The sequence below is a fragment of the Hypomesus transpacificus genome, chromosome 14, assembly GCF_021917145.1.
Source record: "Hypomesus transpacificus isolate Combined female chromosome 14, fHypTra1, whole genome shotgun sequence".
Taxonomy (NCBI): Eukaryota; Metazoa; Chordata; class Actinopteri; order Osmeriformes; family Osmeridae; genus Hypomesus; species Hypomesus transpacificus.
In genome coordinates, this window is record NC_061073.1 from 15,410,190 (window position 1) to 15,425,015 (window position 14,826).

A 14,826-nucleotide genomic window follows, 5' to 3' on the forward strand; every position below is an offset into this window, starting at 1 on the left:
GGTGCTCAGATTGGAGATAGGGAGCTTTAGTCCCCCCTCCTCTCTCTCTCTCACTCTCTCAGCCACTCCCCAAGCTGCTTTATAACTGCTGAGCCCTAAAAGGCTGCTATCTGATGGAAACAGGAGAGAACAGAAGGAAAGCTAGAGCGTGAGAGAGAGAGAGACAGAGAGAGAGAGAGACAGAGAGAGGCAGAGAGAGAGAGAGGGAGAGAGAGACAGAGAGAGACAGAGAGAGAGACAGAGAGAGAGAGAGACAAAGAGGCAGAGAGAAACAGAGAGGCAGAGAGAGACAGAGAGAGGCAGAGAGAATGAGAGGCAGAAAAAGATAGAGAGAATCAGAGAGGGCAGGGAGAGAGAGAGAGAGAGAGAGAGAGAGAGAGAGAGAGAGAGAGAGAGAGAGAGAGAGAGAGAGAGAGAGAGAGAGAGAGAGAGATGGAGAGAGAGACAGAGAGAGAAAGGGAGAGAGAGAGGGCAATGCATTTGGGGCACAGAGAAAATGGAGAGAGGCAGAGCCCAAGGTTGACTTCCTGCACTTGCAGTCGTCATTATCCCCGCATTGTATTCTCCCTGTGGCTCTCCCTACACCCTTTCCTCCTCTCTCTTTTCTCTCTCTCCATCTCCCTTTGTTTCTCCCTCGCGGCCGCTCTTTCGGTTTCTCCCCATGTTTCTCCCTCTCTTTCTCAGGTTGGCAGACGTTTATAGTGGCTGAGTGTGATAGAGAAAAGAACAAGCAGCAGGTCATCCAGCCAAGCTGAGAAGAGCAGGTTCTAGAACCTCTAGTGTAATAATGCCTTCACTGGCCTGCCATAGATGTGTGCATACAAATACACACTTACAGCATTGAGTTTGCTAAGCAAGGTTCTTCTCAAAGTGACCTTTAGACTTGAATGTCAGATACATTAAAACAAAGAGAGAACTCGTCATGAGTCATCCACATCCAGCGTTTTTGTGCTCGTCAATAGATTGGGACAGGTCAGGCGGGTACATATTGCATGTCTGATTCCACACTATGAGTTACAGCTCTGCAGAGTGAGTCACCTTGAATGAGTGGTCTCGCATGACTGACAAGGCTTCCTATGTGCTTGTGTTGAGTGGCTCTCTAGTGTACCTGTGGGCCTTTGAATCAACACAGACATGATGGGCGGCAGTGTGACTCAGCAGGCAGGCAAACAGGCAGACAGAGAGAGAGACAGGCAGACAGAGAGAGAGACAGGCAGACAAAGAGAGAGACAGGCAGACAGAGAGAGAGACAGGCAGACAGAGAGAGAGACAGGCAGAGAGAGAGAGAGACAGGCAGAGAGAGAGAGAGAGAGAGAGAGAGAGAGAGAGAGAGATGCAGACAGAGAGAGAGAGAGAGACAGGCAGACAGAGACAGAGAGAGAGACAGGCAGACAGAGAGAGAGAGAGAGAGAGAGAGAGAGAGAGAGAGAGAGAGAGAGAGAGAGAGAGAGAGAGAGAGAGAGAGAGAGAGAGAGAGGCAGACAGAGAGAGAGAGAGACAGGCATACAGAAAGAGAAAGACAGGCAGACAGAGAGAGACAGGCAGACATAGAGAGAGAGACAGGCATACAGAGTGAGAGACAGGCAAGCAATTCCCCCCGGTGATGGAGGGTCAGCTCAAACACAGCTGGCCAACCCACTGGTGGAAACAATGGTGTGTGTGTGTTTCTGTGGTTGTGAGGTAGTCTTACCATCACCATGTCACCAGTAAGGGAGTTGGCCAGATCAGTCACAGAGGAGTGGCCGTCTGCGTCAGGGGGATGGCCCTTGGGGCTGTTGCCTGGTTTGTTGCCCCCAACCCTGTGGGGAAGAGAGCAGGGTGACCAGGGGTGAAGGCAGGCAGGCAGGCAGAAGGCCCAGGGCAGGCTGCGGGCGTGGACACAGTCTGAGGACCTGGGGGCTTCCTATGGTATAAGAGCAGGGCTGACTGACTGAGGGGCTCAAGGCAAAGCTAGGTTTAAATAGACGCTTTAGAAAAAAAGCTGAGACAATCTGTGAAATACCGGCACCAGGATTTAGTCAGTTGAACGTTCGGCCTTTCTGAGGTTATTTAGGCACGATCAAAGTGAAGTAGTTGGAATGTCAAGGCTCATAAGCATCCAGAATATCTACTGGCAGAAATGCAAGGTACAGTACTTCCAATATGGAGAACAGACACATCAAAGAGGACACACTGTGAGCCTTTTATATGAGGTCACACAACTGAGGTATATCATAGATATGCCTGGATTTCCATTGTTTTGACACAAAACACATAGAACATGTCCTATCCATCCTATACACAGAAATGAGACAGACACATATAACCATGTATAGTAACATTTATAGACAGACATGTACAGCAACATGTGGGCCAAAAGGACTGAGGCCAGCTAGTCAACGATGTTAGGACACTAAGTGATTCGGATTTAGTGTTCGGTTGGATCGGGCTTGTTTGATTTGAGTGTGTGGGCTCGGGAGCAATGCTGTATATGAAATGGGGTGTCTGGGAGTGCAGGGGTCTCCCAGGGCAGGGAGATATTTCAGTGCAAATGTCAGCAGATGGTAGTGTTAGTGCCTTTGCGGCACATAGAGTTAGCTCAGGATAATACAAGTACACATTATTTTAAGATTAGAAAGGGGCAAACATTCTGAGAAAGAACCAAAGGACGCTTCCCAAATGATAAGGTAAAAACTGAAATATAAACTTAAACAGATTTCAAAACAGAGAAAGAGAAGACAGAGAGAGAAAGAGAGAGAGAGAGACAGCGAGAGGACCGGGCCAATGTCACGTGTTACTGGACACAGAGCACTCCATAGACGACTCATCAAGGCACATTAAGAGGTAAAAACACGGATACACTGTTAGGCAACACTAATGAAGTGTGACTGGAGTGGCCGGAAAACACGACAGAAAGAGATATAGACATGATGGAAGAAAAAGAAGAAGAAGAGGTGAGAGAGACAGGGGATGCAGAGAGCACACGCAATGGAAGAAGCTCACAACGACGCCAGATACATAAGATTGCCGAGGAGGCAGAGGTTCGAAAGAGGGGGAGCGGGGATGGGGGTAGCAAGAGAGACAGACAGAGAGAGAGACAGAGAGAGAGAGAGACAGAGAGAGAGAGAGAGAGAGAAAGAGAGAGAGAGAGAGAGAGAGAGAGAGAGAGAGAGAGAGAGAGAGAGAGAGAGAGAGAGAGAGAGAGAGAGAGAGAGAGAGAGAGAGAGAGACCGAGAGCGAGAGCGAGCGCGCGAGAGAGTGCTACATGTATCTGTATAAGAAAAGAGGAAGTATTAATAGCATGAACAAAGTGAGGTTACAGAACCAACAAAAACAACAAGGAGAGAGAGATCAACTGACACCCAAGCACGTTAGAGAAGGACAGAGCTGCAAGGAAGGAGACAAGGAGAGAAAGCCTGGAAACACAAGAGAAGCTTAGTTGGGTCAGTCTGATAAGTATCAAACGATAAAGACAACAGAATTATGCACACACACACAGTATATCCGACGGGAGACAGAGGGCGACGCATGTCAAAGAAAGAGTCGAGAGTGAAAAGAAAAATACATGTAATAACGTTAGTCACCGGAAACAAAAAGAGAACTCAAATCATTGCTCCTCAGCAGGAGAGCAGAAGATTAGAAAGATAGGTACAGAATGAGAGAGGAAGAGATTTAAATATACTATACAATAACATAATATATCAAAATAATAGGGGAATAATATATCAAAAGGATTAACACATTTAGAGTGTTACCGAAGAGGGAGATACAGTATCAGTCATGACAAGATACTAAATATGTATCAGGGGTACTTAAACTTCTTACTTTACCCGTTTAGTATAACACTCTAAAGGTGTGGTTTGGGGACAGGGGGCCAAAGCACAAATCTGGCATTGGCTACATGTGCATATATGACATATGCAAGTAGTTGTCACTCTTAGAGTGAAGGCAATGCCTATGACAGGCTGAACACAAGAGGCCCATGACCGTCTGTCTGTCTGTCTGGCCAGCATCCACTGTGTAGCTAAATGCTGTGTGTTTTCTTGAAGAGGAAATACTAGGTGTGCAATGACTGGAAAATTTGTGTTTAGGCTTGACAATTTACGATCAAACAGACTAGTGATGTGAGCTAGTTTGCAGAAGACACAGACAGACGCAGATAAAGAAATATTGACATAGACTTGAGACAGACGGGAAAAGCAAGCGAAGCAAGACAGGCGGACAGATAGGCAGACAATCACTTTGACCAGCGAGGGAACCGGAGAGAGAGAGAGGGGAGGAGGGATGTTAACCGCTTCTAAAAGTCGAAAGCATCTGTTTTGTCAATTGGGGTTAGTTTTGTTAGTTTCAAAGGAAGGGTTTATGCTTTGACACAGCCCATTTGGTCAGATTCACACCCTAAACTGGCGGTTGAGAGGATGAGAGGAGAGGGTCGGCCGTGACAGAGACAAGCCTCGGCTCCAAGGGGAAACTCCAAACATCTAAGAGAACACCTGGAACCTCCCTCTTCCTCCGCTCCACTGTCGATGGAGAGTGAGAGTTTTCTAGGATTCATTCTCCTTCATGCTTCATTCAGGGGATCCGCTACATTCTCAGGTACGAGCTTGTGCATTCAGGGGAATGGCCTTTCTACCAGCCCTGCTCTACAGCAACTGACTGACGGACAGACTGGACTGTTAAATGACATTGTTTGAGGCTGATTTGAGGGCTGATTTGAGTTTGTGGCAGAATATTACTACTGCTTTCTGACTGTTACTCATTATGCCAATCCTGTCTATGAAGTAACCTACTCTTAGGGGGGGTTGACACCCAGAGTTGGATGTGTCGCTGTTGCCTGCAGTTGTCTATAGTAGCCAGTGGGAGGCAGAGTGGACTAAAGTTGTTATTGGATGATCAGCTTCTCCCACAGCTCCAGCAATGAAAGTGGGCTGTTGGCATAGCAACGGCTCTAGAAACATAGACCATAGATATGGGGATTTGGGGAGGGGAGTGGAGGAAGGGGGTTATGGTGGTGGTGGTAGGCGTGGCGAAAGGAGGGAAGATAGGGAGGGGGTGAGGGGGTGAGTGGGGGGGGGGGGGGGAGGGGGGGGGGCAGCAAACACGAAACACAGAGAACACAGCAGATAAGGTAGGATATATGACAGGTACGGGTGAGAGCCTCTCAGAGACACACACTCACAGACACACACAGAGGCAGGCGGGCGGGCGGGGCCACTCCGGGTTTCACCCTGACCTGTGATACTATCCTGTTGGGTTACCTGACCGAGGGCGAGCGGCGCGAAGAGAGGGTAGGGGGGGGAAAAGACACTCCACTTCTAGGCTGAAGAGAGACGCGAGAGAGACAGCCCCCCCCCCTCCCTCCCTCCCTCCCCCCTCCCCCAACACACACACCTTCTCTCAGAGACCAAGACTCCCCACACCTATGGTAACACACACACACACACAAGTAACACACACTCACCTAACCACTTTATAAATGGATACATCCCTGTTGCACTCCACTACATCCACCACTATTCACTGGCCTTGCAGTACATTTCATACTAACATAAGCAGAGAGGATGTAGTATTCAAACAATGTGCAGCTTACATAACAAGCCCTCCACTGGCAAAGCATGCATGTATGCACCATCCTGTCAATCTCTTGCCCCTGACTTCTTGCTTTGTAAGCAAACCATGTAAAATCATATTAACTAATTAATAATTTGTTGATGTTGCTGATGCTGCAGAAAACTGTGTCGGTTTCTCAAATCCTATTTGTCTCTTAGAAAGTTTTTGAGGCTACTTTCCTGTCCCCAATTTGGGGAGAATCATTTACTGTATCTTGCTTCAGTTTCCAGTAATATTAAAATTTTTAGAAAATATGTATGATTCACTGGGGAGCAGAACCATGTGATCATGCACTGATGTCACCTGGAGATCCGAAAAACTGTAATGGACTCACAGGCCTCAAATTAGGAACCTGTTGTCGTCTAACAAATATGACAGGTCTGAATCTGAGGTCACACATTTTTCAGATGCTACAATTCTCCTTCTCTTTCATAGAATTCTAAGCTCCTTAGCAACTGTGCCTTTGTCATCGGAAAACTCAATTAAACCCCATATTCATGGAGTATTACGACAAGCCAAAATCTTCAAATATTTAAGTCTATTAGATATGTCTATAAGCTGCTGATGTTGCACCTGCTGTTCTGAGAAAGGGAGCCCACTTGTAGGTTTATACTCAAGACAGATGACAGCCTCTTCTCTTAGGGATCTCTCTATATGCTTTCAGCCTCTAGTGACGCATGGATGGATCTATACGTCCACCATAAGGACTATCTACCTCTCTCTGCAGATCGAGATTGCTTTGCACTCAATGTAACCTCACTTTGATTGTGGGCGAGTACTCAACTCACGATTACTTAGTGGCCCCTGCTTTCCCCACAGTCAACACGTGGATGAGTGCACTATGCTACCCCCCACTCTGGGAGTCTGACAAACACGTAGGCTTTGCCTCTCCCCCCTGCTCTCTCCCTCCTGCTCTCTCCCCCCTGCTCTCTCCCCCCTGCTCTCTCCCCCCTGCTCTCCCCCCCCCCTGCTCTCTCCCCCCTGCTCTCTCCCTCCTGCTCTCTCCCTCCTGCTCTCTCCCTCTGCTCTCTCCCCCCCTGCTCTCTCCCCTCTGCTCTCTCCCCCCTACTCTCTCCCCCTGCTCTCTCCCCCCTGCTCTCTCCCCCCTGCTCTCTCCCTCTGCTCTCTCCCCCCCTGCTCTCTCCCCTCTGCTCTCTCCCCCCTACTCTCTCCCCCTGCTCTCTCCTTCCTGCCCTCTCCCTCCTGCTCTCTCCCTCCTGCTCTCTCCTTCCTGCCCTCTCCCTCCTGCTCTCTCCCCCCTGCTCTCTCCCCCTGCTCTCTCCTTCCTGCCCTCTCCCTCCTGCTCTCTCCCTCCTGCTCTCTCCTTCCTGCCCTCTCCCTCCTGCTCTCTCCCCCCTGCTCTCTCCCCCTGGTCTCTTTAGTATGTTGATGTGTGTAGTGGATGTGGGGACCCCTCCAGGGACCAGGCTTAGAGAGAGAGAGCCCCCCCCCAAGAGGCTCCTCTGATCACTCAGGCCTGCAAAGCTCCTGTCACTGGGTGGGGGCTACCGAAGCAACGATAATCTCCTTACGTGTTAACAAGAACAAAAACACAAAACATCTAAAACAACCATGCCTGGAAACAGACTCGTGAAACAGACCCCCCCCCCCCCCCCCCACACTGACAGTATATGACAAATATTACATCTAACCTTTTCTCCTGAAGGGTTATTCGTAGTGGACGCATGTGCTGTGGGATTGTATGCCGTCATCTGATCTAGTTTGTCATAAAGACCCAACATCAAGTCGCCCCAGTACCATGTCCTTTCTTATACTTAAGATTAACTCATCCATCACTGAGTCACACATGGTCACAAATAGAAAGACTGGGGAAATACATGTTCTAATCCACGGGGGAGAAAAAAAAACATCCACTATTTCCTTAGGTCCAGCGTTTAGCACACTGACTAGTCTAGCCTTGAAATTAGATAATTTATGTAACACCATCTATTGTTGCTCCAATGACAATTAACATACGAATGACAATCTTCACGTATTATCCATACAAATACAGTGTTGCAATATATAATAGGCATAACACATTAAATAACACATTACATGTCAGTTTACAAATATTAAAGACACATTACAAACGCTTCACTGGCTTATAAAAAAATAACCTCACTGACAGGCCTAAATTATTGAAAAGACCACAGGCGAGTGTATTGAATGTAAAATGCGCAACAGGGATACGTCCCGCCCACTTCAACTCAGCCAAGCCCCTCATTGGTCCACAGGGCTGTCAATTGTTCTAGGGAGAGGGGGAGGTCTAGAATGCACTCTGACTGAATTCTCTTTATAGTAACAGGAAGTGAGAGCTACTATAAGTTCACTGAATCGAAGCCGAATCCCATCAGCGAAGCCCACTGAGGCATTAACAAGCCACTCAAGCACCCTAATTAAGCTGTCCAACATCCACAACCTATGGCTGCCTGAATGTAAACATCCCATTATGCGTGGACATAAGCGTCAAGACAAGAGTGTCTATTGATGCTGTAAGCAATCCATCCAAACCTCTGGAGTGGTGCCTACCCTTCCCTGCTCTGACCTCTGCTCCTCACAGTGGCCACAGGGTGACCTCTGACCTCTCACCGGGGCACTCGAGTGCGGGGGCCTTCTGGGGCACAGGTCCCCTCTCCCTCTCACAAGACCTGTTTTCCCACCCTTGTCCTGCTGTTTGGGATAAATATGTGTTTGTTTGGCCTGTCAAAAATAATGAAGCAATATGCACCCCAAGACTAGTCTCCAAAGCCTTGAATCTAATTGCAGTGCTAGGCCAACCGTCTTTCTGTTCAAGAGACCTTGGGTCAACATGGGACATCAGTCATCTGTACTCTGTACAAACCTAAAGGGTAACTGTCAACAATCCACATGAATATGTATTTCAAAAAGGTTGAGAAGGAAGCTCCTTTTGACACTCACTGTCACTACAGACAAAATACAGTAACTAATTACTTTTTTCTATCTGACTAGAGATAACTTATTTTGTATACATCTAATGACAAGATTATTCCGTAGACCATATCACACAAACCATATCTGCCCTGTGCTGTTCTGACACTAAGAAGTGGTTAGGAGATGGAGGGAGGTAACCGATGAGCAGAACTGGGGAGGATGTTTGACAAAGGGATGTACTGTAGGAGGATGGAGGGAAAATAAACAGGCCAAGGAGGTGGACCAGCCAAAAGAAGACATCTGAGGCATTTCTTGAATAAGCAGTTGCACAGATGTGATTGATGACATCGCGGCTAGACATCTGTCAAGTCAGCACTAAACCATCAGCGGATGGAATCCTCCCAGCCAGCTCATACGGTGCATTTTTGATGCTCTGAGAGGATTTACACTTTATACCTTAGTCACTACATTTTGCATCCAATTATAGAACGTCTGAATAATTAATTTTACATTTCAATGTGTAATTTGTCGTGAAACAAACCAAACAATAAATGACTCAAGTGAAATTAGTTTACGGTTGAGGAGACAAGTGGACAGAGGTCGCTAGAAGTGCAAGATAATCAGAGCTTTCATTAGAGTTAAATCTGATTCTTTTTTCCACGTCATCGTTTTCACTAGCTTTCTTTTAATACATCTTTAGTTGCCAGTCTTTCGAACTTTGAGTTAAAATTCTTTTGAACTTCAGGTTTATCTGAAGAATTCTCTGAGCCGCTGTTAGTGGATTGGTGGTGGTTGGGAGCCAGTTTTATGTGTGTTTTCTATTGTTGCTTATAATGTACAGAGTATTTAAGAAGGATCTTGGGTGAGTGTTTAGCATAGGGTAGGAAGCCAAGACCTGTAAATACGGCAAAACCAGAAAACTCATGCTAATCCTGAATAATAACGGCTGTCATTATGAGAGCTTTGAATTGGGAACTTCCGCTCTCATGTGTGTTTAAAAGAACAGAAACATTTGGTCCAGTACTCTGTGTTAGTCTCCTTCGTCTGAAGTGTCGATTCTACATAAAGGCCAGAAGAGGCTCTGGGGCTCGAGACTAAAATTAAGCGGACAAATGCAGCGATGAATGGCTCCGAAGTTGATGACGTAGCAAAACGCGCTGAAGCAGAGATACGTCTATGAGTAATGAAAGTGAATATTAAAACCTGAACAACACTTGACCGTGCAGTCTGAAGGGGGCTGCATTTAGGATTATCTTTGATTAAATCCTAGGGGGAACGGGAGACTGAAAGAAGCGGTATATGGCGCACAGGTTCATGAGTAGCAGAGACGTGGGAACACTCAACCGAGATGTTCATAGATCCCAAGATAATGACGTGTCAGATTGATGACGTACATTATCTGCATGAACAACACCCCTGATGGGGAAATAAAGTATAACGGCCCTACCTTTATTTTTCCTCGTGATATGTCATTCCCATCTTCAATTTGCCACGGAATCAAAGTGAGATTGAAACGGCCTAATTGGACTGTGTGGGGAGTCATGTGTGTCGCAGGAGCCAGGGCTGTGCCACACTTAGGTTTCTGTACAGGCACCGCATGGTGAAACGCTGGTGCAATAAATCAAATCCAACCCATGATATAAAGATGAAATGGTGAAAAATAAGATGCTCTCTGCGGCGCGTGCTTGTTCTCACTTTTGAGAGAGACACATGACTTATGTGTTAGACCTGAATAATAACACAGAAAAAGTGCTTTTTGTTTTTACAACAAAAAGACTACAATACCAGCCGTATTAGGTGGAGGCCTGGGGAAACAGAAAGCGTGTTTACCTTTGGATGTCTGGAAATCTGTGGGAAAACATTTGGATGGCTTTGGTGTGTAAGGTGGAAGCAGAGGGAAGGCCTATTTATAGCAGCATGTTTACGTAAGTGACTAGCATGTTCCAGAATAATGAGGACTCTCTCAGGAACCTTGGTGCAGCTGCAGAGATGGGACTCTCTGAGCAGTGGAGGGGGGATCGTAGAAACTAATGAGCTGGAGAACAAACAAGAGCTGGAAAGGGATGGAATGATAAAAACCATGAACATACAAAAGCAATACTACAAATGCCGTGGGGGAAAAAACGGTGGAAGGAAAAAAACGAATGGAGAATGAAAATGGCAGAGGGAAAACCATCACGAGGTGAAATAATTAGGTAGCGTCGATTGGTAAATACAGCCAGTGGCGTGAGGAAATCTGAGTGGGAGATCCATATATTCCCTGAAACCACAAAGCTGGAGTGACATGGATATGTGCGAGAGACTCACCATAATGATTTATGAGCTCATTACTGCTCTACAACTAACACCTAAATTGCTTTGTCCCTTTGCTTATCTTCTTCTCTTTAACATTTTCTACCTGACTTTGCCTGCCGACAGAGTCAACTCTCAGTGTCCTGCTGTCTACGCCAAACTGCCACTGGAAAAAAAACTGCCATCGTGTCTACAGGTAAGCAAGCCAATAGTAAACAACCCCTACAATGCAGAAACTCACTAATCTCACGAAAAACTCACAGAAAAATACTGCTTCCTCTAATCCAATACCACCTGTCTTACAACTGATACCCAAATCCCTCCTTTCATTTCCTCTCCCATTCTCTCACACTCATTTCCTCTCACACTTTGACCGGTACCTCTTCTCAGGAGGGGGCTCCTGATTGGCCGGCGCTGTCTGGGTTGCCTCCTGCAGATCTGGGATATTGGCAAAGTCGTCCTGCTCAGCCAGTCCGATAGCCAGAGACAGGACCACCATCTTTCCTTCACTGTGGCCCCGGAAATCAGAACGTACAAAGAGGCAGAGGAAACAGAAAGGAGACAGGGGGAAGATAGGGGACATGAAGATAGAGAAATAGAAAAGTAAAGAGACACGAGGAGAAGTCAGGAGTTGTGGAGCGTGGAAAGAGAAAGGGAGAGCAAAGTCAGGGACTCAGGGGTTTATAAGGCGACAGAGGGGACCGAAAGATTGAAAACAGGGAAACACAGACAGAGAGAAACAGAGGAGATAATGTAAGAGTCGTCGGAGACATTAGGTCAGCTTTAACAGCAGACCCACAAACCTATTACTGTACAACAGTGAGCGCTCTGATGTGGGGAAGGATATCAAATACGGCCACAGATGAAAGACCGGCTCATTAATAATGTGCTAATTATAATGAAGTTGATGATTGTCACAGGTACCCATACTCGCACGTCAAATAGTTGTAATTAGTAATTGATGCTTTGTTAATGAGTGTGGCATTCAACAGCTCTTACACCAACAGGTACTGTACACACACACACACACACACACACACACATACACAGTAATTTATTCAGTTTATTCATTTAATCTCTGCCTTCTGCCCTCCCTCAAGACTCACCTTTCCCATCCAACATCCCTGTCTTCTTTCTCTAGAGTTAAGATTTAATTATGCCTCATTAAGAAGATCTGGACTAATTGTTTCTATTTGAGTGTCAGAGTATCCTGAGGTGCCTGGTGTATGTCACTGTTTTCTGGGTCACTGCTCTCTCACTCTCTCCTTGGCTCTTTCTCGTTTGATCTCCCTTTTCCCCGCTACCATCCCCTCTCCAAATCCCCTGTTCTTCATCCCCTTACAACCCCTCCTTACCCCCCTCCGCTCCTCATGCTTAAGCTTTTGCCCAGCCCAGCTCTAGCACGTCCTTCCTTCTCTTCCACTGCTCTAACTCTATCAACACAGCACACCTGTACCTACACTTGCTCTTGCGACGCAAACTCACATTTAAGATGTCCGTGTTTATTCGTCGCGTTCAATCGTTCCTGTTCAATCTGTCACCATCTGCCATATATGTGTCCGATATACTCTAATCTATCTTTTCATATGGACATTTGTCGTTTACTCAAGAGAACATTGAAAAAAACGCTATAACTCAAGCCCCAGAGAGAGAGAGAGAGAGAAGGAGAGAGAGGGGGGGATGGAGAGAGAGAGAGAGAGAGGCCCCTGGCACGAGTCAGTATATTGACAATGCTACCATAAAACATCTTATTTAAGCCAAAAGGCCTGAGTGACTCCCAAGCGATTCATTTGGTCAAATGGTTCTCAAGGCCAGCTATCTGTGTCAATGACATCTCCTACAGATTCATTGAGCAATGATTCACCCGAAAAGGGAATCTGGCCAAGATTGAAATTAACTGGCTTGAAACAATGGGTCATGTCTATTACTTGCCCGCTCTGTCATCAATCATCGCCAGCCTTGCTTTTGTGGTAGAGTAAATATTTTAACAATGAATTCAATTTGACATTTAGACTCGTAGATTTTTACCGTCATTATGCTGTAAGAAATGTTATGTTCAGTTGACCTTGGTGCCGTGTGTTCTTACACAGCCAGAGCCAAAACTGCGTCTCCCTCCTGTTGTAGTTCAGCTGGAGCGGAGCTGGGACAAGCTTTCACCGATGCTGTTTTCTACCAGCATTGAAAACCAATTGCAAAAAAAGACTTGGTATGAAGGGACATTTAACACATGTCACACCTTGGTAGTGTCCTTCTTCATTTTCCAACCGTCTCTCCCTCTCTCTCTCTCTCTCTCTCTCTCTCTCTCTCTCTCTCTCTCTCTCTCCCTCTCCCTCTCCCTCTCCCTCTCCCTCTCCCTCCCCCTCTCCCTCTCCCTCTCTCTCTCTCTCTCTCTCTCTCTCTTCTCTATATCTGTATCTCTTTCCTTCTCTTATGTTCTCCCTTTACCTTCCTTCACCCTCTCTCCTCTTTTGGCCTGTAGCGACAATCTATTGTGGGAGTAATGGTGCTGCCGACAGAAGATCAATGCGTCAGGGTTAACATGAATCTACACACAGTTGCTTAACCCTTGTTCTCATACTGATGCACAGTGACATGCACGCAGTGATATACACACAGTGACACACAGCCCACAGAGGAGGGGCTTCACCAACCAGGGAACGAAAGGGTGCAGAAAAAAACGAACAAACATTTTGTTGATGAAATATACATCCCGGACATGTGGAAGCAGCATGGTGTTTAACACTCCATGTTATTCTATTTTCAATAAGAATATTCAGTGTGTGTTTGAGGGGGGTGTTTCTGTAGGAATGTCAGATACATCATGACTCTTTGTGCAGTCTTATTCAAATGACAACACCAACACCAGCCGCTTTGCTGGAAAGACAATTGCGGAACCTGGGCTAAATGCCATCCAAACATATGCTTCTGTTTAGCAGAGCATTCAAACACCAAACGATTTATCCCCGAACGAGATGGAAATAGCTGACAGTATGTTGAACTCCACTCATGCTGCAGTCTGTCAGTTTTGTCATGGCATGACATGATATATTTATATTTTTTTCAAAATAAGGAGAGAAACTGCCATTTTCTGACAGATGGTGTCAAACTTTCTACAAATCCAGATACTTGCTGTAATTAAAACTTAATACAGAGCTGTGGTTTTCCATTAAGTATGGAAAGAAACTAAGAAAGTATCCCTGCTGATGATCCACATACCCACTCTGATGTAATACCAGGGATTTAAAAGGGACCATAAAATGTATTAAGTAAACAAATGTGCTCACCCACTCATAATAACATCATCACCATCTAATCTTATTAATATCAGTGTGATGTATGGAAGGGAATTGACATGAGAGGGTTATTCATCACCCTCACACTCCCACTAAGGCCTGGGCAGACTGACAGCCATTTCTCTCCAGCTCTTATTTACATACGGAATGGCTCTTTCAAACAGGCTCCAGAGTCTGACCTCTGACCCCCCCCTCACCTGCACCCAGCATCATCATCTTCCTGTGACAGAGCCGGGATAAGCCGCAGATGAATTTGAAAGCTCAACTGCATCTATATGAGAACATTAGCATCCATATGTTGTGCAAGAAGTCATTTGTCACTTCGTTCTGTACTGGGTTTGTTTACTAATTCATCACTCGTACCCATACACACACGTCTGCATACACACTCATACACATGCACCAGTGTAGCGTGTACCTACTGAAACCACAAGCATCATATTGCAACGACTACATAGAATATCCTTCCCTGGGGAGCAGAGGCACAGTCAAAAAAAAGAAAAAAGGAAATAGAATGAATACAAAGACACTAAATCCCAATAGACAGTCAAAGACGACACCACTGAGAGGAGAAAAAGAACACAACGGTACAGTACGAAAATAGCATGCAAGTAGGTAAGGAATGCTAAACAACAAAAGGACAGGTAGACGCTAACCAGGATAACTCGTAAGACATCCAAGCAAAGTAGAGCACACTGACAGCACAAGAGACTCCACAGACACACAGCAGGAAAGGCAGAAGACTCACAGGAAGGAC

At 46.1% G+C, this 14,826-nt stretch overlaps 1 protein-coding gene across 4 annotated transcripts in view; it reads right to left on the reverse strand.

The window, feature by feature from the left end:
* The window catches only part of syt7a (synaptotagmin VIIa), a 64,345-nt gene that overhangs the window by 11,369 nt on the left and 38,150 nt on the right, over positions 1–14,826 (reverse strand). For 2 of the 4 annotated variants that reach the window (XM_047034113.1, XM_047034115.1), the window contains 2 exons: positions 11,157–11,285; positions 1,691–1,799 (listed from right to left, as the gene is read on the reverse strand). In XM_047034113.1, coding sequence (XP_046890069.1) covers positions 1,691–1,799; positions 11,157–11,285 — 238 coding nt within the window. The remainder of the gene's footprint in view (positions 1–1,690; positions 1,800–11,156; positions 11,286–14,826) is intronic. The other 2 variants (XM_047034114.1, XM_047034116.1) reach the window with 1 other exon arrangement.